Source organism: Acipenser ruthenus, chromosome 1 (genome assembly GCF_902713425.1).
Source record: "Acipenser ruthenus chromosome 1, fAciRut3.2 maternal haplotype, whole genome shotgun sequence".
Taxonomy (NCBI): Eukaryota; Metazoa; Chordata; class Actinopteri; order Acipenseriformes; family Acipenseridae; genus Acipenser; species Acipenser ruthenus.
This window is the reverse complement of record NC_081189.1, coordinates 20339869-20364040: the sequence shown is the minus strand read 5'-3', so window position 1 is coordinate 20364040 and position 24172 is coordinate 20339869. Positions and strand designations below refer to the sequence as shown.

Sequence of the window (24172 nt, the reverse complement as noted above, 5' to 3'; positions counted from 1 at the left end):
TTAGCTTTGAGAATCTAGCCAAATGTGACTAATTGATTTGGAATGTGGCTTGAGTGTACAGTACACAACCTCTCTAATGTGTTCTGTGAATAATTAGAATGCTGCTTGGATTCAATGTTAATGGTACGCTTTCTTTCATACTGCTAGTCAAGCATATGTTCAAGTTCTGCAAGTGAAACATTATGTTGTCAGGCACTGTCTTCCGCAGCTCCTCCCCCAGGAGTGGCCAAGATATTGCAATATACCAGGTTGAGTAACCCATGCAACCTTACATTGAATTCTCTGAACTGTAGCAACCATTACTCAAGAATAAACCCACATTGTAAAATAAGTTGTACACATACAGTAGAAAAAAAAGAAATAGAAGAAAAATATTCACCCAAGAACAACAAAAAGGAGACTAGTTAAAACCAACAGATTACTTCCCTATGAAAAGTTTACAATATCTACTGTACAATATCTGAAATATATCTTTGCTCTTAATTCAAAGTAGACATTTTTAAATACCCCAGATCAACCATTAAAAAGCTATGACAAATAGTAGTGTTTAGGATAGCCAAGAAAATATCCAACAATTGCACAAGTAGAACAGATAGGCAAGATGGATTGTACTTTGTTTGTGTATGTCAGGGGTATGATAGGCAGCTAGACTCTCCAGTGCACTCCATTGCAACACTTTGTTCCTGCAGGTCCTTAATTATTGTTGCTTAACTCGGGTGTAAATCACAACACCGAGACTGAGAATGCAATCTCTCTAGTTTCAAAGTGACTCACACAGCAAACCCCCATGAAAAAAAGCAGACGATGAAAACAGCCCTTTTTTTAAGAAATCCCAGTCGATAAGATTCCCACAAATGATTGCCTCCCTCCCCTCTACAACCAGTGCCTGGAGAAAATCAAAGGTGATGGCTCCAAAATAGCTATACTTGATAATAGATATGGCACCGGCATCATTTTGATTTAATCCAAGCCCAGGAAGCCTGGTTAGTAAAGCAGCCTCCGTTGTTGGTGTCCTCTTCGTGAAGTAGATTACCTCTTTCTATTCTATGCAGCAGATCATTGGATGTGTGCAACAGTACAATCATTCTCAGTATCAATGTCTCCATGTACTAGGCACATTGATACTTATATCTCTTGAAGGAGTATAGCCCAATAAAATCGGAGGCATCTATAGGCTAGCACAACACAAGTTTGGTGAAATCTTGTGCAAAGAGAGTAGTGTGGGAGAAATAGAACATTATTTCAACACAATTAGGTATAAAAATAATTAGATGAGTATTTACTGTGAATACATGACATAGCTGACAGTTGATATCAGTGCCCCAGCCTCCTGATAACATTCCATTCCAGAGGTGGTGATGCCATGACATGCTATGTGAAGAGTAGTAGAGCAAAAACAAATAATACATTTCATTAAAAAAAACAACATTGATAAGATTGTAGATGTCCTAACTGATAAGGGTATGACATATTTTACAACTGCTATTTGGCAGTTACCTTTTATGTATTGCAAACAAGGTTACCTTGAAAAATACATTTTCAGTAGACCAAATAATATTAGTTTTCAGAGTATCTGAACAGTGTAGCTATATAGTAAAAAGTCAGGATGTGCCAAGGGATGTTCCAGAGTAATTCCCTTTAAGTTTTTGATCAGCAGGTATTAAATTAAACCAAACAAGCCCATTAATTAACATGTTAATTTGACAGCAAGAAAAGCTGCTGTTCCCTCGCCTTTACAACTGAGCACCAGTCCATAGCAATTAACTTCCATGACAAGTGATTTAAAAGCACATTTCTCCCTTCACCTGGAGTGCAGACATTAGAACTGCTGTACCAAGGCTGTAAATTGGCAATGGAAATATACCAAACTAGCAAATGCAAACTGATTTGTTACATACACAATAACTTTCCTCAGACCCAATTTAAGGGCTACCGCTGTGCACACTGGTAAATGTATTTATATCTACTTGAAATCAAAGATTACTTCTTCCCCGGGACTACTGTATAATCCCACAATTCACTTCAGAAATGACATGATTCTAAGGAAACAAGGCAGGAAAAATAATAATAATAATAATAATAATAATAATAATAATAATAATTGAATCAAAGGGATCACTTCTGTATTGAAGACATCATTTTAAATAAATTACATTTTGTTGGGTTCTGAATTAATTTAGTTGTTTTTTTTAGCAAATCCTTTGGAGTTATTTATTGCTTTCTTACAAGATCGGCAACATACCATTGTGTCAGAGTTCTAGAAATATCTAGCATAATAACCTCGAAACATTAATGCTATCATTTTTAAAAGCCTACATTTGAATTACAAAACATCTTTAACACTTGTAAATATGCGTGGAGCCTGTATTTTCATAAAAAAATGCTGCAGAAAACCTTTTGTGCTGTCAGCCTCCAGATGCAACTTGTACTAATAGTAACCTTTGGAGGAACTACACAGTGTTCTGGTTGGTTTGTAATTCAAATGCAAGCTCCCTGCCACCTGCACAGTTGAAGCACTGAGAAAAAATTTCCTGTGAAACTGCAGTCAAGTTAATGTTGGTGGTTAGTGAACAGACCACTTGCAAAAAGATCTTTGATTTCCCAGAACAAAAAATTAAAACTAAAAACAAGTAAAATAGACGAGCAGAAGTTTTTTTTTTTTTTTAATCTTAAAAAAAAAAACAGAATATTTGCTTTTCAGAAATAGACATTAAACCCATTCTTTTGGCACATACTTTTTATATTATGTTGTACTAAATACAAAATCTCTCTCTCTCTCACAAACACACACACAAAGGGTTCAGAAGAGTCAGTTAGTTATTGAATTATTGTGACCAACGATTAGTGTATTTTACTATTGCTCCTACTGTTTTAAGTTATCCGCACCAGCGTAAAACATTTAAAAAATAAGGTAATGTGACAGATTGCATAAATAGACCCGTCACCACTTAACGTACTCCTCCTTTCAAATTAAAACTAGTATTTGGTACAAAAATTATATATATAATTTATTTATTTTTAACACCAAGGATGAAAGAGATTGCTGTACCAGGCCAGCAACCCCCCCCCCCCATATGAGCAAACACTGCTCTTGCATGCGTCAGACTTGACGTTCCATTACCACCTCATACAAAGGTAGCTCTGTCTCTGCACACACAGCACCTGCCAAACCAATTGTACTTGTTCATTATGATAAAACCTGACCTATGTGTTGTCGAGGCTTTACGCGTATCCCTCTCTCCTTGTACGAGTAAGAATATAGGATTTCTAAATATGCACAAAGCATAAAGTTGTTGGGGGTCTTCGAGTGGCTCATCTGGTAATTGCTGCATGAGCGGAGGGTGAATTCGGCGTTCTTCACTGGGGACTCCCAAGGGAAGTCGGCGTTCTTCACTGGGGACTCCAAAGGGAATTCGGCGTTCGTCACTGGGGACTCCAAAGGGAATTCGGCATTCGTCACTGGGGACTCCGAAAGGAGCGTGCATTGGCTCTGGCGCTCCCGTGGGTTAGGGAGGAAAAATATCACAATTCATCAATACACCCCTAACAAAAATTCTGTATAGTTGTTGAAATGTTTTTAATTCCCTAGAAAAATGGTAGAAATGCGTCCATATTTTGCTGAAGCCTTGATTGTGTTGACCATGTAGTTTGAAAATCTGTTTGATCAGATATTTGTGACAATTTCATGCATTTTTTGTCAAAATGACACAAGACATGAAAAGACACAGAAATTTGGATGGACAAATCCTGCTGTTCTGTCAGAATCTGTATTCACATTCTGAAACATGATCTCAAACATTTACAGACCCGGTTCTTAACAACACTGGCCCGAGCCCAGTATTTCCTTCAGATGTGTAACAGCATGTTAATTTTTTTGGTCAGGGTTTATTTTAAAGGGCCTTTTTTTAGTTTATTAACTATTAATAAACATTGTTAATTTTTAGCTTAGGGTTAATAAAAACCTGATTTAATTTGCTAAACATTACTACAGTAACAATTTGAACCGATCTGAAGCATATGATTAACTGGGTATTGATCATCCGCTCTGGTGTTTGCAGTTTTAGCTGGCTTATATATTATTAACTGACTGTTAACAGAAAATAATGTACATGAACATGTTTATTAGCTGTTAATAGTTAAACAAACAAAAAAAAAAAACAGCCCTTAAAATAAAGCATGACCACTTTTTTTTTATATATACTGCCCAACACTGCCACCCTCTGGCTAGACCATAGACTACAATTAGCCATTTCTATTAGTTGATTCAATGCTTTGCAGTAAATATACTCTCAGTAAATGTAACAAAAACGTGATTGGTAGCCAAACTAAATGAAGTGGTCACATAACAAAAGCCTACAGTGTCCATTTAAAGAACCACATGTACAACATGATGTGAAGGGACCTACTGGGATACCAAGATGTGTTTGTCCATTAAGGAAAAATGGCATTCTTTGCTGAAGTGCCTTTGCACAGGAGGTGCACATTATTAAAATAAAATACATTTCTTAGTCAAACTGACCCTTCTGTCCCCAAGCTCACTCCTTCCCATGCACACACACACATATGGATGCAGAATCCAGCTTAAGAGAAGACATAAAACGCAACCATAGTCCATGTGCAAATATGACGGTACTGCTGATTCTCTTGAGCAGTGGGTCCTACACAAGTCTGTGAGGAGTAAAGGTGTATTGCTTGAACTGGAATGCTGCCCTTCTAATACTGCTTTCATTCAGAATTTTGCAGAACGGCTGAAAGTCCTGGCAAGAACTTCTGCCCCCAGGGATGCGGAAACCGATTCCAGAGTTACGATGCAACCTCGGAACCTGCATCATTCTTCCTACCTGCAATAAACAGAATGAGGATGTGCTTATATATAAATAAATAAATAAATAAATAAATAAATAAAAAGCCATTAGTATTAAGTCTTGTTCATTCGCTTTCCGTACTGATAACATACTGGTAGCATGATTTAACCCGCATGAATGTTTGCAAAAACAGTGGTAGTTTTACCATTTATTAGTATGTCTTACCATACCTGTAGCACGATCAACTATAACATTTACAATGCTTGCCTTTGCTTTTCCATGCTTTATTACCCTTTGTTATGCTTTTACTATGGTAAACTTTTATAAGGGAAGTACCCGTTTATTATAAAAACAACATTAAAATAGTAAACATCCAAACAAAAAAATTGCATAAAGAAAAAAGGGAGGTGCTACTCCTTTATCAATAATATAAAACAATCTTTAAAAAAACCAAAAAACACTTTGCATACACGGATACAGCTCATGTTGCTTTATATAAAATAACAGTAATTCCCCCCTAACCTATACATGGGTTCTAAGTTCAATTTCATTAATTTTGTTTATTAATTTTTTTTAATCAAAACAAGAACAGAAGGACTTACACGTCAACAACTGCTGAATGTTCCGCAGCGACCCACCGCATGAGAAGAAAGACCAGACAGCCATCGATACTAGTATTACATAGGCTGGGGGTAAGCTGCCCTCATATATTGGATTGAGAAACGTCTGCAAATGAATAAACAGAATACAGAACAAGGAAAATCACAAGCGATATGCTTTTACTTATAGGTGCACAGCATCTACAGCAGCTTCCCAACGACAGTGACTAACAAACCGGGTTTCTTGTACGTCCTTTTTCCCCCCTCACTCACTGATTAAGGCAGACCCTTGTGTAACTGTGCAGGTGTTTAGGTTCATAAACATGCAACATGACCCCTTGTGAGATTGCTGTTCATGCAGCAGTAATGTTTAGTTATTCTAACATATTACTGAATGCTGTACCAGTCTGGTCAGCAACCACTGCATACAAGTTTTTGGGGTAAACTGAAATTCCCCCATTCAGTTCTACGTGTCCCAGTACATGGAGGTTCATGCACATGCATCCTGTCACCGAGTATTTTACACTTGTACAGATCATATATAAAACCAGACACAGAGCTGTGAAAATGTATAGGAAAAGAGTTGCTCACCAGTCCAGACACCAGCAGGTGGAGTGCGACGACAACTGCAATCACCCACCATCTCCTGTTCTCACAGCCGTCGAAGAACACCACTCCCCAGAACGTGTGCAGCAAGGTCACTGCCATTGTCATGAAGGCTGCAGCAAAGAAGAGAGCAGACAGTACAGCAAAGAGGGCAACGTCTCTCTACTTAATTCTCTCTACTGTGGACTGACATCCAGGACACAAGACATTATCAGGGTTACCGTAGGACACTTTTTAAAATCAGCTCTCGTGATTCGTGTAATCAGAAACGTGTGATAGAATTACAGCCTTATTAACGCACAGTTTGGTGTGCATTATCATTACTTCGCACGTTATTCCCAGACCCGAAGTGAATACGATGATATACTTTTACCGTTATCAGTGGCATACAATTATCTGCAATAAAAAGTAAAATCATAAAAATCACCTACATCCACCTATCGGACAGATGCCTCAATAGATCTCCAGACTCACACACTCATAACTTGAGCTAAACAATTTCCTGACCAGGGCACCTCCATATACCCCCAAATTTTTATATTATCAATAAAGTGCCACAAAGAAGGTCCTTACCAAGTTGGATCACTCCAATTTCAACACTTTTCTAAGGTACTTTCAAAACTATTAAATGCTATATTTTCATGATTAATGCCCGTGAAAAAATTGTACTTTGCACAAGTCTACTGTCTATGAACTTGTTCATCTCGCCAGCAGATGGCGCTGGTGAATTATTGATAGAAAGTGATTCCACAGCGGTATTCTGGGCTTATGGTGTGTGACAACAACAGCATGTGCATTTTTTGCCCCACAGGAGGTTTGCACGCCCTTCAGTATCACATTACTTTTAGCTCTGGCCTCAGTCCCGTTGTCTGGTCTGGAATAACTTGACCTTCTCTAGTAAAGACAACTGTTCAGCCCTCCCCCTTTGTGCCAACAAACACCAACGGCACTCTTGACCGCACACACAAATCTACTGAACTCATCTGCTTCAGTGGATTCCTACCTTATTCTACTAAAATGACAAATTCAAACTAACAGGTCTAAAATGTACAGTATAAGACTGACATACATTGTTAGTGGGATACATTTAAGGGAAGGTCATATAGTGAGGTTTTTTAATTTTAGAAATCATATTTTCTGTTTAGCAATATAACTGCTGCTCCACTTTATTTTAGTTTCTCTTGCTCAAGGAGACAGTTCGCACTCACTTTGGGATATCTGGGTCTCTCATGCTCCATACCCAATTACCTAAAAAAAAGTGGCCCCATTTAATTTAAACTGCTCCCGTTCTTTATAAAACCGTCCAACTTATTTTGGTTTAAACATAGAACACATAAAACATGAAGACTGCATTGCCTTTTCAATTCAAGCACACTAGCAAAATGTTTAGCGTTGCCTGTGTCTCCATCATCCCCTCAACTCAGCAGAAACCACTTTAGGATTCACTTCTCAGCTGTTTATATAAACCTCGCCCTACCCTGCTAAGCACAGCTCCACAAACCGATTATTCGATTAGTCAAATCAAGGTGAGGGTCATTGCTGTAGATTGGGTTGATTTACTGTTCAAAATTAAACAAGTGAAGAAACAGCTGCTTAGATTTGTGATGATTGCTGTTCTTGACAGTCCATGAAAAGCAGCAATTAGCACATAATTAAAGCAGCTGTTTCTTTACTCGTTTCATCTGAACAGTAAATCAGCCCAATCTACAGCAATGACCCTCACCTGATCGTCAGCACTTGGAAAACTCAATCTGAATAGTCGACCAGTTTGTGCAGCACTACTATTTTATTATTTTCTTTTGCTGAGCCACCATAGCAGAACATCCTTCAAAAACAGCTGTACCGAGAAAAGCATAGCAAGGTTCCATCTAGTACCTGAGGTGAGGAAGTAGTACTGAGATTCCCCATGGATCCCTACTATTCCTGGGCCCAGCGAGTCAGCGAGGATGTTAATCATTGAAAAAGCTCCGCTCATGATACCAAACCCCAGTCCAGCCACTGAAAAAAAAAGTTAATGACATTAGGCGGATTTCATTTAAATTATTTATTTAACTAAATAATGCCAAGTAGTAATTGTTTACTGTATAGACTGGAAAAGGACACTTCATTCTAGTCCCCAGCTGTCTTTATTCCACAGAATATTGCATTTGCATAACACTACTACAGTTACCACGGCAATACATCCTACTTACTGCTTTGGAAAATACTGAACATTAAAAAAAGCAGTGCAGTAATGGTAAATTGACAATTCCTTACACAAAATACTCAAATGCATTATCGCCCACAAGCTTCTTTGTGATTGATATTTCAGTCTATGCATCTCTGACAGGCCTAAGCACTCGGTCTGGAAATAAAAGTTTGTATCCACTGTAGCCCAGCATACACGAGGAGATGTTTCTGTGTTTCCAGAAACAAGGAAACAAGGAAACACATTTCCCGGAGTAGACCACGGTTCTACTTTGAGAAACATTATGCCTTAGTGCATCAGGAGAAACTCTTGAGCATGCCATCAATCATTCGACTATGCAAGACAGTGACTTCTACAGAAGACGACAGGAAACCTGTTACAATCCATTGTTTTGTTGATATGTACGCTGACACACTGTAGTTTCATTTCAAGTTATTCGTGGTCCTACAAGCCTCAGCAGCTCCTCACAAGTATCTGGATCCATAAGATGTGAATAGTAGCAGGCTTTCACAGCAAATTGAAGTCCACCAAAGGCACATATCGCATAGAAACAAGAGACCTGTAAATGTATGCTTTCCCAGTCTGTGGCTGTAGGATTGCGATAACTGGGGATAGGATTGTCGTATCATCAGAAAAGTCAATAGAAAGACATCAACTTAAGAGTATCAGAAGGTTAATAAAGAAGACACTAATATTACAATAGTTATTCAGATTTGCAGCTGATATCCAAGTTTGCAGTCGAAATCTTATTAACATATTTTTTAGATTCTAAAAAGAAGTTATTTTTTAAAAACACTACATTTACCACCCAGCAATTTGATTAGAGGTATAACAGATTTTCTTGGGTAAAATATTAAAATATGATATGGTTTGCCTTCAAAAGCATTGTAGAGTTTTTCTTCCTTATAAGGGTCCCTTGCTATTCAGCACCATCTGTCTTTAGGCTAATTAAAGAACCAGTACCTGTCAACATTTAAGGCCATTGCACACTGGATCCGATAAAGCATCCGAATTTAACGTGCGTCTAAACAGAAAAAAACATCATGTGCATTCCCTATTGCACCTTGCACATCGTAACTGTCGTACAACGGTGATGAGTCAATTTTGGAATCGAAACAAGTCTGATTTGATCTGATTTGACGTGCGTTAAAAATAACATTGACCAATGAAGAACGACTGGGAAGACACGTGGGTTCTTGCAGTACCCTGAACAAAATGGAAAATCAAATTGTGTGCCGCCAAACAAAAATTACTTTATGATAAATACAACAAAGACTTTGTAAAAAAAGAACACATATGGGGGCTCCCGAGTGGCGCATCCAGTAAAGGCGCTCCACGTGAGTGCAGGATGCGCTCTATAGCCTGCAAGTCGCGAGTTCGAATCCAGGCTATTCCTTTGCCGATCGAGGACGGGAGCTCCCAAGGGGCAGCGCACAATTGGCCGAGCTTCGCCCGGGGGGAGGGAGGGTTAGGTCGGTCAGGGTGTCCTCGTCTCACCGCGCACCAGCGACCCCTGTAGTCTGGCCGGGCACCTGCGGGCTTGCCTGTAGCTGCCCGAGAGCTGCGTTGTCCTCCGACGCTGTAGCTCTTGGGTGGTTGCATGGTGAGTCCGCAGTGTGAAAAAAAAGCGGTTGGCTTGACGGCACGCTTCGGAGGACTTCGCCCTCCCGAGTCAGCGCAGGGGTGGTAGCGGTGAGCCGACCGTAATAAATAATTGGCCATTCAAAATTGGGAGAAAATAATAAAAATAATTGGCAATGACTAAATTTTAAAATAAAAAAAAATAAAAAAAAAACACATATTGAAAGACATTGCCATGGACTTGGGCATGAATGATATGTATTATTAAACATGAAAATGTGGATTTTTTGCAGTATAGGTTATTACAAGCATATACTTTTTATTTCAATTGTAGTCAAGGAAGTAAAGAAACAATGGCCTAACCTGGAGACACAGATCAGAGAAAGAAGCGTGACAGGACAAGAGCGGTCAGAAAAGAGGGGCAGTACATGAAAGTGATAGAAAGTATTTTCGTAGCTCATTGCTGGCTTCCCAACTTTTATATATATATTTATTACAGGAGCGAGCGTTTGAAAAATTAAATATTGGTCATATTGTTTCTGATGCTATGACAACAGTGTTGTGTAATATGTTTTTTTTTTTTATATGTATTGCGTAACATTATTGTAATCTAGCAGAAACGTAATTAGCAAACACTTTCCATCAGTGTTTGTTGATCATTAGGTTTATACTACATTTAACATTTTTTGTGTTCAAAGTTATGTAAGAATTAACAGAATTGTATTTATTTTTTATTAAAATACTGAAACTAGGTATATTTACTACAAAGCCTTCACTGCACATCAGTGCTCTGAAGTATGATATTAACGTATCTAGTGTGCAATGGATCGACGCACGACGGATTCTAAATGACTGAATGGATCCAGTGTGCAAAGGCCTTCACACAGTTAAAGCCATCCCAAAGCATGGAAAACACAAATTTCTCTTGTGTTGCTTTTACTCTTCACCTTAGGTTTAACAATTAGTCCTAGGCACACAGTTACCCACGGTCAGAAGGAACACGTGGCAAAAGTGTTCTTTATGGTAGTCAGGGACCCAGCCATTCATATCCTAATAGTTCAAATGAGTCATCTTGTCACCAATAGTCAGCCAGTACAAAGAAGCAGAAACAAGTGTGATATTGAAGCAATTGAGTTTATTTATTACAAGACTTCCTGTCACTTTAAGAACACTGGGAGCTGCTTTTGCAATCAGTAACACTATACATGGAGCTATGCGATGTCTAGAGTTGTTTTTACTAAACGAGTGAGCCTGAAGACCAATGTAAAATGCATTAAATATAAAATAAGTACTTGCTGTGTTGTACTTGGCCCATGAAAGCTCTCTGGCAATGTACTACTGTAGTTTGGTTACTGTTGTCTCAAATATCAAAGCATCGCAAGGGAACAAATCCAACAAATAAATGCATGAGAGATTCATCTGCTGTCACTCCTGCACGGATATGCAGAAACACTAATCATTATGTAGGTGCCTCACTGTCTAATGCTACATAATCCATGAGTGATTGCACTTGACCATGCATGACTGTGGTGAGTTTAAAGTCCACTCTGGCACTAGCAGCAATTTCCTTATTGGAGTTTGGTACTTTCCATTTTAAACCCTTCCAGTAAGGAACTATGGCAACAGAACTGTTTTCCTTTAGAAAGAACAACTGGTAACAGATTTATACCAGTCAAATGTGCAAAGTCAAGGAATACAATTATTTTATCAATTGTAAAAATACACCAAGAAATAGAAATGAGTAGTTACAATTTTGTTTCAAGTAGTTTTCTTAATTTTTAGACCACATTTATAGTTAGGTTAATACAGTATCTGCCAGGTGTACATAATATGGTACTGGCAAATATACATACAGTATGCATGCTTATAGGCCAACATTGTATATGGTCACTAGTACTATATATATATAGTATGCTTTCTTATGGGTCATTGTATTTATTTGCATATAAAAATAATGGTACGCAATATACAGAAAAAGCAGTAGCTTAGGCCAATCGATTTAGTTCACAAGAACAAGCTTTCAGGTCCCTGTTTTTATAGGTCTTCTGCTATGGGTGTTTGTTTTTTAGTTATATGAAAAGGTAAATGAAGTCACTACCTCAAATGTTTTTTTAAGATGCAAGGCCTTGACACTGTTGCGGCGACATCTTTACAAAAAAACTGGCACAAAAGGGATCTTTGTTCTTTTAAGACACCTGCGATCCAACTTGACCTAGAGAAGCACAGGATACAGCTGTGAACCGAGTATAAAAGAATCATCTTGAAGTGTTAACCATCTGGAAACCAAAAAGTCACATAAGTCCAATACAGTGATTATCTTAGCTCACAGCTCAAAGTGAAGGATTCCATTATATTTTACTGAAGGAGTTTCATAACACTGAGAATATAAGGTGGCAGTATGAGACACTGGTAGTAGCAGGTGCTTCGGTGGCGACGGACGGTTTGCAAACAAGCTTCTGTGACCCGAGTTTCTTTTCAAATCCCTGAACGCGAGACCTACATACTGAATGGCAATGCACTTCGGATAAGATTTTGGAGAGTATTTTGTTAGATTTGGAGTCTTTAAACTATAGCATTGTGCATTTATAAACAGCAGCCATAGGAAATCTCAAGTTATTTGAGTAACAGCAGCCAAGTCGCTTGCATGCAGGGACTCATGGGACAGGCTGATGTTCACTCTGACCTTCACCAGGCACCGTAAACGCAGATTGGTGCAAAGCTCCGATGACACAGTCAGAGCCTGCGTGTTTTATGGTGAGAATTTTATGTTCATCCACAGAATGTACCTGGTAGTTTTCCATTATCTTCTACCGCTGCTGTTGGTTAGCTATTCCTAACTAATGCTGACAGTAAACTGGTTACTAAACACTGGATATTGAAAAGACATGATGTGCTATTTAGGCTCCCTTTTTGCACCTTCCTGAGAAAACCATCTGTCCTCCCTGGCTGTCTCCCTGTTTCATCTGGCAGTTAACAACTAATTAAACGATTTAGGAGTGATCTGTTTATAATCTTTCTTTCTGCCGGCAGAAGTTTGGACACCAAGGAATGAATGGAAACTGCAGTACTGACTGGATGCCAGCAGTGAATCTTCACTTAAGGAAATCTCTTTTTAGAACTCCTTTTAGAACTCTGACTGGACAGCACAGGTGCTCAGTTCCATTCTAAAACAGGTCAGACTCACAGTGCAGGCAAAAGGAGCTACACTAAATGCCCCTGTCAGAACCACATCAACCCACATTACTCAAGTTGTTAAAATGTATCCATTTTATATGATTTCCAAAAAAGTTTTTCTATAAAATTGTATATATTTTATGCACAAGATTTCCCACTACTTAGTCTAGATTATATAAATATATACCCATAAAAAAAAACAGGTTTCAACATCTTCAACAAAACTTTTAATGATGAAAATAACACTTATGATATTGAATATTTAATGGTTATATGGCATTGGAATTTAATCCAAAACCAAGTTCTGAATTTACATAAATCTTTGAATAGCAAAACAAAATGTTTCTGTAAACCCAATGTCTCGAAATTTACTGGAAGCAGGTGTTGCCAAAATATTTTCCGCATTTGTAGGGGGTGCAATATAAATTATTCTAAGGACTTCAGCGAGCGTGGCAGTGCGAAAGCCCTGCCGGTGCACGTGTGGATGTGTTGACGTGGGGAATATTGGGTGGCAGGGAGGGGGTTCAAATCCTCCCTGCAAAAACACAAAGAACATCAATTGAATAAATAATTAAATGATTAATTAGGCTCCAGCCACAGATGTATTTAAAGGGTGATCACAGGTATTAATTAGAAAGGATTATCGTTAATGTTGGTGAGAGGCGGAGGTACGCGTTTTGTGGGCGGTGTGGTATTTAAAGTGTTTTGCAGGGTTTTGTATAGACCTTTTGTTTTGCTCCATTTAGTGTTTTGTTTATTTGTTATTAAAACGTGTCCATTAGCACTTTACTGCAGGTTTTCTGTCTCAAAGTCTCTATCCCTCCCGATAAAATCCCGGGCCGTGACGCTACCCTGTCACAGTCTGTATAACCAAAAAAAAAAAAAAAAAATAAAAAAAATCAGGAGCAAATTGAATAAAACTGCCGAGACAGCAGTACTTCAGCTTTAAATATCTTGATAAGACAAGATGACTTCCGCTGAGTCCACACAAAAGAAACTTGACTTCAGTGCTTTATTCCGGGACACTCCCAGTCCCCGATGCAGGGCCGTGGCATCACTTCCTCACAGGCCTCCGAGCCAGAGCAGTATGGTTTAGCAAGGCAAGGCAAGGTGAGCTACCACTCCGAGGACTGAGTAGTACAAGATTTCAGACCAAACATTTATGCCAGACAGTCACCAACTAAAAGTTGTATTAAATATTATTAAACCAACAGTCTTTAACCCAGTGACTCAAATCAATGATCCCTTCCAAAGTCATGTAAAACACAGAACTCAGTTACTGTAAGCATTTCCTGGAAAAAGAAAATCTTGACTATTTCTTGCCAGATTAATAGTCAATCCGTCAGCAAAATCACAAGGTTTGATGAAGCTAAAAATAACCTGCTATTGGGGGAAAAAAAAATAATAATGTGCGTCCAATCTTTTACTAGATGGAGAATAAAACCATGCATGGCTTTAAGGTCTGGAGAGTTTTCCATCATGCCTACAATGACACTTTACATTAAGTGGGCAGAGTGTCAAGAACGGGAAGAAGCTTAACAGAAGCCTATAACAAGATTGAGACAGAGCCTGCCAGATGGAGGTGATGCCAGCGAGTGAGGAGTCCATAGTTTAAATCAAGCTTTGTGCAGAACACTGTCTGAACCCTGGCGTCTGCTGTGTTGAAAAGGCACAAATGAGACTGTTGAGACTTGCATCTGAGCTACAGCAAACTAAGCTCAAATAAAAAATACACTGTATACGCAGGATCTATTTGTACATGTTGTTTTCTTACCATATGCCATTTGCTGGACTGAAATAGGCGATCGCTCATCCTCACTCAATGCTGCCAGACCTTCACTGGCCTTCCTGTTGATGAAGAAAGATAGATAAACAAATAAATGAGAGTATGATCTTGGGTTATTGTTTATTTGATTACATTTATTCCTAAAGTATATTTAGAGGCTTTCGCTAATTAAGTTCCACACATCTACAGTGGAATAAATTAACAGTTTGCTTAAGGGATGTCTGGCCAACGTGCCCAGTTCCACAGAATGCTTTGTCGCCAAATGAAAAGGTTCTGTTAGAATGGGGTAAGCCCCAGGATTCAATACCAAATTAAATCAGTAACTTAAATGACTGCTAATTGCGCAGCACCAGATTACATCATTGTTTTGCTAACTGATCTCATGGAATGCCCATACGAAGGTTTTCCAGGAAAAGGTAATTGATAGTGGCATTTCATTTTGTGTGCAGTGGTGTCCATTTTTGCGTAAGGGAATACACAATACTTGAAGCCCATTTTAACTTACGTCAAATTATAAATGACATACAAGAAATAATTCCAGTAAATGTTGTGAACATGTCATCCGCTGCATAAAGTTTAAAACACACTCGCTCAAACTAGTCAAGATGACACAGCCAGAGATCCACTTTCTAAGTCCTTCTCATCTGATTCTTCAGCAAATATCTGATCTTAAACCTTTGAACAGGTTATGCATAATAAACCTACTGTACATGCTTCAGCCATTATCATTAAATCATGCTGGAGCATTTCAGGGACATTTTAAACAGGGGTCTGCAGGCAATTGAGAATTTATTTTTGGGTAACAGTTAAAAAGGAATCCACAAATGTTATATTTGGAGCTTCATTATAAAAATACTGGATTAATGACTAAATCCAGTTCAAATACATTATGTTGCAATGCTATATAACCCAGCCATAAAGAGAATGGGACACCACAGAACCATTCTGAATGCGTTCAAGAGGCACAACAGAAAAGTGTATGACACTTTCAGAAATATAATGAGTTTTGGTTGTAAATCCCCCTCCCTACCTGTGAGGGCGCTACGTAGCGAAAGGGGAAAGGCTTTGGACGGGCTGGCCTGACAGTTCATTTACTGGGTCGGGAAGTCGGTCAGCCTGGAAGAAGACAAGACTCAGTTGCAGGAACGTATTGACCCGGAAGGTAGAGCTGCAGGCAATAGAGTCAGCTGTAATCGTTTACCAAGGGATCATGCGGAATGGTATAAAGGGGCCGGAGAACTGTAAATCTTTTCCTTCGCTTGGGTTTAAGAGATACGAGGAACTGGAAGGACCGGGAGATTTCCCAAACTAAAAAAGAAAGTCTGTGAGTGTTTTGTTTTGTCTGTTTAGTAACCGTCTGTGTTTTGTTATATAGCACTAGACGGCTAAACACGAATCCGGAGCTGTCACCAAGGAACAGCACAAAACCGGATCAACACTGCACTACAGTCACAATTAACATTGTTATCACCGCTTGTTTCACAACTGTAGCACATATTATATTGTACTTCACCCCAAGCACTGAGAGCACTCACTTTGGACTTGTAATCGTGTGTGTGTGTGTGTGTGTGTGTGTGTGTGTGTGTGTGTTAGTGTTAGTACTGTGCTTATTGTTTATGGGACTGCAATCCTTTTTACTACTGTGCAATACACATCATTATTTGCTGGCTGGTCATCAGACCATTGGATTAACAATCATTGAACCAACCATTTCACCCGTACTTTGTTGTCTGTTTGTTCTTGGGATTACTGCATCAGCACTGCACCTGCTATACACCTGCTACTAATTACCACATTGCCAGAGACACCAATAAACACCCTTGTAAATTATGACTTGCAGTAAATGTGTGTATTTGACAGGAGAATAGGGAGCAAAGGGCAGCCAAGAAACACATTTGAAATGTTAGGCCATTGACGAAAAGCAAAACACATATTTTTGTTGCATGATATAGTCTAACTGCAAGGGGCTTTAATACATTATAATTAGGGCTTCTGTTTTTTGTTTATTCATTTAATTTTTCTGTGCTTATTTTTAGCTATTTGAGTTTAATGTAATTTTGTTTTTTTTTGTTCCCCCCCCCCCCCCCAGGGCTTTTGCTTTTTATATACTGTATAAAAATTGTTTTCGGTTACTTTCGTTTTTTCTGTCACAATATGTATTAATTCAATAGTACACTTTAATTGTATATTCTTTCCTTTGCGGTCTTCCACAATAAAATCCTCATGGTCACAGCCATATTCTTCTGAGGTTTCTGTGTGTTTAGGCTTTTTTTTTTTTTTTTAAATTGACAATTTAATTCAGTTTTAAATTCCACAAGCGTGTACATACTCCCTAGAGCTTTAAATCTCACGAGCAAGAACAATCCTCAGCTTCTAGTAATTGTAATCCCATTTTAAATCTCGCACACGAAATGTAGGAATGAGCTGCCACTCAGTAGTTGGGGTGGGCCGTTCCAAAAGCATAATCCATTTTACCTACGGTCAAAAGAAACTGTAAGCTTTTGAAGCAACCTATGGCACCCACCTCAATAGTTTGTAGTAAGCAAAGCGAAACACTTCTTGTAGTAGGACAGAAAACATCACCCCGAATATAAGGAGGCCCCTCTGTAACTGCTGATCTTTATCATTGCTGGCTTTCATGGCAATAAACCAGACCAGCGAGGACAGCAGCAGAGACAGCAGCCAGAAGAAGGCCCTGAAAGACAGAAATAAGGGAAAATAAAACACACACATGTAATGCACAAGGACTACTCACTGAAACAGCTCGTCTCAAGTGTTACCAGTATTATTATTCTTGGATTACAGTTCCCCTCATCATGTCTCAGTGACCCCTACTGGTCAGATACTGCCCAGGCTGGTCTTCCAGGGTTCAGTAGCTTGATAACATGTGACTTAGTGTCATTGAGTGAAAAGAGGCAACTGACAGCGGGAAAGTGGTCACCCCATGATCTTCAGTCCTCCTAATTCATAGTTAGTGAGGCAACATTCTCACTAGTGAGTCTCTGTAACTCGCCTTGGATAAAGGTGTCTGCTAAATAAATAAATAAATAACAATAACATTCGATTTGGGCATTTCAAATGGGCAGAAAACGAGAATAAAACTGGTAACCAAAAAAAAAAAAAATCAAAATCAGGAGGCTGGGAATCTTTAGTTCCCATCCCCAACCCCATCCCCATCCCCAGGGCAAGGAAACACTCATACACACCAAAACAAGTCTGAGGGGAGTAAGACTCCTACTGCATAGCAGTTTTTCCCACCGGGTTTTACAACTATCTTGATAGCCACAGTGTATAGGGGGAAACTCAGGTATGGCTTATTAAAGTCATAGTAAAACCAGGAATGGATCAAACCACTAAGCAATGGGAGTCTTATTTCCATCACTGTAATTTAAAACTTGCCCAGTTAAACAAAGGCATCCTCATTGCCTCCAATGGTGTACATCTCACATAATGGCAAACCACTCCCTAGAGCTCCTTATAATGCAACAGTGAAATCCTCCCTATCCAGGAGAATCATGCAAACCTGAAATGTACTTGATTGCACCGGGTCTACAGGAGACACAGACTTGAAGATTGATTCTTGATGGCAGCTACTCAATTAAAGAAAGTCTTTGAATTGCTCTCGAGAACCAGCTGCGACTAGGCACTTTACAGGAAACAAGACTGAAATCACTTTGGCTGTATTTATAGACATGCGACACTCTTGGAAATAGTCACATTTTGTACTGTATGTGAACAATGAACACACATTTTCTGCTGATACATTTATACTACACTGCTGTCCCCCAAAGTTTAAAATTTAAATGAAGTATCTAACTTCTTGCGGCAAGGTGCACCCCACCCCTGTGTTTATTTGTATTATTATTTAAATGAATTGTGTAGTAGTATTAGGGTAAGTGTGTGGCAGCACGGCAGGGTGAAAGCCCTGCCACAGCATTGATGCGTGTGGTGTGGGGAGTCTTGGGGGGGCAGGGAGGGAATTAAAATCATCTCTGCAAATACATGTGGGAATGTGGCTGGAGCCAGCAATTGAATAAATGTTTAAATGATTAAAATTAAGGACCCAGACACGGGGGTATAAAACAGCTGTTCACAGGGATTAGAGAGAATTAGTGATGGCAAGACTTCGGTGAAGGTGAGGGTTTTGTGTTTGGTGAATATATATTTTATAATCGATCGTTGGGGTTTAAGGGAGTTTTATGAAGTCATGTATTGTGAGTGAAACCGGCGCCTCGGTCTAAAAGCGCGGTATTTTAAAAGTACATATTATTTTTGTTTAAACTGTTTGTTTGGCCCTTGTGCCCGTTTGTTTGGTCCTTGTTATTTTTGATTAAACAAGCGCATTAGCACATTTAAACCTGCAGCTTTCTTATGTCTGAGTTTCCTTCCTGGTAGAATCAGCGTGCCAGTGATGCTGTCCTGTCATGCTTCTATATGTAGCACACTCTTCTGTTTCAATTGTGATGGGCAAAACAAAATATCCAACAGACTTTCAGTGGGCTGATATTTCAAATTTTTCCCTCCCCCAGTTCACATTTTGGTTTAGCTGCAAATGGGCATCAGAGCAAGGGAATTATATTATTTATGAGACCTTGCACAATTCAAAGTGCTAATTTTGTAACCGAGGATGTACCGGTAAGTAACCGGAAAACATTTATTATGAAATATTAGAGTGCAAAACAGAGGCGGAGGAGGATTACTCAATTGAGTTTTAATATGGGCCAAGAGCTTTCTTAAGGTGAACACAATTTTATAAATTCCAATTTGACACACAGAAATCACCAATATAATAATATTAATAATAATCTCTATTTTTATATATCACCTTTCATAGTGGACCACCATCACAAACTGCTTTACAGAGGTAGGCTGTGAACTGTACATTATATGCAGAGTCACTTACAATAGGGCACTGATTTAACATCTCATCCGCAAGATGGAGCACAAGGAGGTTAAGTGACTTGCTCAGGGTCACACAGTGAGACAGTCATTGGCAGAGGTGGGATTTGAACCGGTGACCTTCTGGTTACAAGCCCTGGACTTTAACTACTAGGCCACACTGCCTCCTACAAAGAAAAAGCCTATGTATGCCAAGTTACAAAAGGATCAGCAATGTAAAGTCTCAAAACAGGGACCAGTTTAAATTTCAAAACACAAATCTGGCAGTTGTTGTAAATGTATTAGAACATGTCTTCGTTGACATTAAACATGGGTGACCACCAAGTTAGCCCCAATTGTGTTTGTTATTGTAACAAAGCCTTTTTTTATACTGATGATCCCTTTATTGCCTAAAAACAAACAACTGCAACCTAACATGCCACAACAGGTAGATCTAAGGTTTAATAAAACAAGCCCAACCAGCTGCTGAATTCACACATGGGTGGAGAAGGACATTTAACTTGAGTGTAAAGTGAGAAAATATCCAACACACCACATTAGTTTTGACTAGTAGACCTATTTCTATATGTTTTAAATGGAAAGAGTTCTACAGGGAACTGTCATAGAGTAAAAACTTTTTAGCATTCCCAAATAACAAGTGTTTTGTAGTTATGGATCGACACATGCTGTAGAGTCCTTCAATGGCACAGTAAAATTCTTATAAAAACACACAGCAGTTAAATATACTAGAGTACTTGCACTTTGGAAGGGGAAGTTTGTGACAATGTATTGCATAGGCAATGTACTGTGAATGTGATCTGGCAGAAGGTTCCTCTTTCCTTACCATCAACTACCTTTGTAGCTTGTTACCCTAGGGGGGGGGGGGGCTGTGGGGGGGGGGGGGTGGCAGGCGTCATGGTCATGGTGGTAAAACGAACACTGCTCTGACCTTTTGATGAATGAAAAAAGAAAATCACCACTTTCTAGGTAACAATCTGAACACACGGTAGTTGAGAGTTTCAAAAACAATAATTGATTCAGACTTGATTCTTTCCTCAGGCAATCCAAGTTCCAACAAAGTACGCTCCCATGCGGTCTAACCTGTTGAGGTATAAAGCCAACTACAAAAAAAAAAACAAAAAAAACTGCAAACAGACGGTCCTCCTGACCTACCTTGCATCTAGGGGTGGTGAGAATGGCCAACATCATTACTATACAAGGTGGGGTGTAGTGGCTGCAGGTTTGAACTAGGATTCCAAGCTTGGCTGTTGCTTATTTCTGAAATTTGCTCGCATTTTACTGTAATTACTCTGATTCACAATCATGTTGTGGCTCTCTGACCACAAAGGAGGAAGCTCAGTGCACTAGCAGTTGGATGATGAAAAACTAAAAAATAAAATCTTGAAACCACAGTTGCTGTAAAAACCTGCAGAGAATGTCAGCAATCTTCTGTGGTATAGAAAAGTTTCCAGGTCTAGGTTTTGACTTCTTAAACATATCTTTGTTTCACACCAAGATAAGCCACAGCTGCATTTTTTTTTTTTTACAGCATTTTGCAGCATCAGGGGTATTATAGGTTCATCCAAACAGCCCTTTAGTTTTATCTTGGAAGTTGAGAGTGTTTTTGTCGTTAGACATCTGAACCATACTCTGCGCTTACACCAACAGCATTTAACACAGTAACATAAGCCTGAAATAAACCAAAGTGTATGGCACCACCAGCTTCTTACCAATATTTAATAAGACTACTAATACATCCCTATGTCAGTACAACTTGTGCACCTGTTGTATCTATACTATTGTACATTCTACTGCAGCTTTCAACAAGTAAGAAGTCTCTAGTCGTTCTTCAAAAGCTTAACTATGCTAAGTCAAACATCACATGTAAATAATTCAACTTCTGCTACTGCACAATGTTCAGTATATTTACAGCAATCAAATACACGTGTCTGCAGCTGTGGCAACAGTTTTAAACAAGATTAATAATTACAGTACAATATATAGACTTGAATGAATTATTTTTTTTTAAATCGTTATTAAATATTATTGATTGTTTACTGTATACTCACCCAGCGATAAGGATAATCACTCGCAGTGGATCTCGGGCGATGGTGAAAATAAAAAGGGCAAACGCTGGCCCAAAAGCGATAAATGAACATCCGAAAAACACAGCTAGGGTCATTGCTATCTACCTAACATTTAAACGCCACGACAAAACAAAAAAAATGACAAAAGTGAATTAAAAAGACAACAAATATCACGCTCTACTGCTGTGCTTAAAAAGGAAACATACTACAGACCGTACTGTATTTTATACGTTTGGTTTTCCTTTACGATTTTGTGATAAACATTATGTTTAAATGTTATTCCTGACGAACTTGTACAATATATTCTTTAGATTCCGTTATTGTATACTGTTCTCCATGAGTAAGATCCCTTGTCAGTCCACAAGTTGCACAAGCCAAACAATTAATTTTTTAGTAGCAAGTCCACGCTTTTGTTTACTTGTTTCGCAGTCCCTGTCCTCCGCTCCGGTATGCCTGCCTCCCTTCTCCTCTTTCTTATGGTAACTGTACACAGAGATGCTGTTTGCTGCGTTTAGTAGTTTTGTGTTTCAACCTGTTTCTTTATCCTTCCGGGTTTGATATGTTGCTACCTCACATCCAGGCGCTCTTTGATCTCTTAGTGGCTGCGCCAGTGTGTTCATTGATCAATCAACAATTCAATCACCACCTGCCCACATGCCACACTTTTCCCATTAATCAATTAAAACCATTGCACACATTTGAATAAGCTAATTTAACATGTAAACAATTAAATATTTCCAAACCAATTTACATTGCATTGCTGTGCAAAGCCGGCCATCTTGGCTCAAGACTGTTATTCTGCCTGATCCAAGATGGATACCATCCACAAAAAAAAAAAATCTCAGTGTGCAGTCTCTGCTCTGCCACAGTACAAGTGTCCCTACACACCCGTAGCTTTAGCAGTTCTGATCCTTATGGTAGCCTACTAACAGAGCTAAAATCCAGCACTTTAGGTTGATGATATAAAAACTATCCAGTCAAAATGTTAAATACTCACCCACATTTCCCACTACATATAATAATAATAATAATAATAATAATAATAATAATAATAATAATAATAATAATAATAATAATTTAACGGCGAGCGCAGACAGAAACGTTGCAGCTTATCTGTGTTCTCTCTAGTCCCCCGGGAGCTGTTTCACTGCAGCACAGCTTCACAACAAAGTCAGAGGGAGTGGGCCGGACTCACCTGGTGCAGCACGACAATGACTTGGGGACACAGCCCCAGTCAAGCTGTGGCCCCATTGACTTCCCTTGGCCCGGCAAGAAACAGCAGTGAAGGTTTTGCGTGAGATGCAGGAGGCGGACCTCACTGTGCCATCAGACAGCCCGTCATGGTGCCGAAGAAGGTTGGGGAGTTGCAGTTCTGGCCCTCAAAGACTCCTACCCCCTTCCCCATATCGACGAGTCCCTGGACTTGGTTGCTGGCTTATCCTGGTTCAGCTATTGGCAGGTAGAGCTCGCCGAGGGCTATGGCAGTTCAGAGTAATGTCATTTGGACTGTGTAATGTACCTGCTACGTTTGAACGGCTGATGGGGATGGCACTGAACGGGATTCCACCGCAGCGCATCCTGGTGTATCTAGATGATCTGCTGGTACATGGGCCATCTTTTGAATAGGCTCTGTACTCCCTGCACATGGTGCTACAATGGCAGACAAGTGACGCTTCACGCAGCAGGAAGTCAGCTTCCTGGGTGATGAGGGCATCCGCACAGAGCCAGATAAGATTAGCGCTGCCCAGGGCTGGCCCGTCCCAGCTGATCAACGGCAGCTGCGTGGGTTCTTGGGGCTTGTCCACGTTCTACCGCTGCTTTGTAGCCCCCTTCGCCACCAATGCTGTATGGCGCTACAAAAAATCAGGTGTCAACCACCACTTTTTTTCTTTTTTGAAAGATCATTACTTGCATGTAAAAATTATATTTTTTCCAGTGTTCAGAGTGAGCAAAGTTCAGAGTGAACAAAGTAGTCTCATCGTTTTATTGTGTTTTCGGGACCATAACAGCTTTACCTTACGAATACAATAAGAAGTTAATGTACAAACTGATCATTATGGAAACGTGTACAGGCACTAAACAGTAAATCAAGACCTTGAAGGAAATGGTTTACTGAAGCTGTTTTACCAGATATGATTTGCCACAGTTCACAATTTTGTACTTTATCATGGCATCTGTAGGAGTTCAGAAGCATGCGTTTTGAATTTAAGTTAAAATACTGTACAACTGAAGGGCAATTAATTTCTTGTATACTCCCTTTTAATATAAAATACATTTTCACTCTTTTTTATGCAAAGATGGAAATGGAAATGCACGCTTCTCAGATTCTCTTGCCTGGTGCCGAATGTACTCTTTCATTTTCAACCATCAGGTGGCAGTATAATGCAGGTTTGTTCTACATCTATTTTGGAAATGAAGACTTTTCTAATCAAAACATTTCCTAACTTGGGTTGGGTATAATCCATGGG

At 39.2% G+C, this 24172-nt stretch overlaps 1 protein-coding gene across 1 annotated transcript; it reads right to left on the bottom strand.

Moving 5' to 3' along the window:
* Nucleotides 1-2648: 2648 nt before the first annotated feature.
* Nucleotides 2649-22301, bottom strand: LOC117973170 (gamma-secretase subunit APH-1A-like). The gene is made up of 8 exons (XM_034924558.2): nucleotides 22123-22301; nucleotides 21687-21809; nucleotides 17264-17434; nucleotides 14728-14801; nucleotides 7886-8008; nucleotides 5996-6123; nucleotides 5408-5531; nucleotides 2649-4841 (listed from the first exon to the last, which is right to left on the bottom strand). The coding sequence occupies exons 2-8, from the start codon at nucleotides 21797-21799 to the stop codon at nucleotides 4804-4806; spliced, it is 771 nt and encodes a 256-aa protein (XP_034780449.2). The 5' UTR covers nucleotides 21800-21809; nucleotides 22123-22301; the 3' UTR covers nucleotides 2649-4803.
* Nucleotides 22302-24172: the final 1871 nt, after the last annotated feature.

Coding starts and splice junctions, on each gene's coding strand:
- LOC117973170 (XM_034924558.2), bottom strand. CDS start 21,799: ATGACCCTAGCTGTGTTTTTCGGATGTTCATTTATCGCTTTTGGGCCA. Junction 14,802..17,263: donor GCTTACTACAAACTATTGAG/GTGGGTGCCATA, acceptor CTTCATCAACAG/GAAGGCCAGTGAAGGTCTGG. Junction 5,532..5,995: donor ACCTGCTGGTGTCTGGACTG/GTGAGCAACTCT, acceptor ATTCATTTGCAG/ACGTTTCTCAATCCAATATA.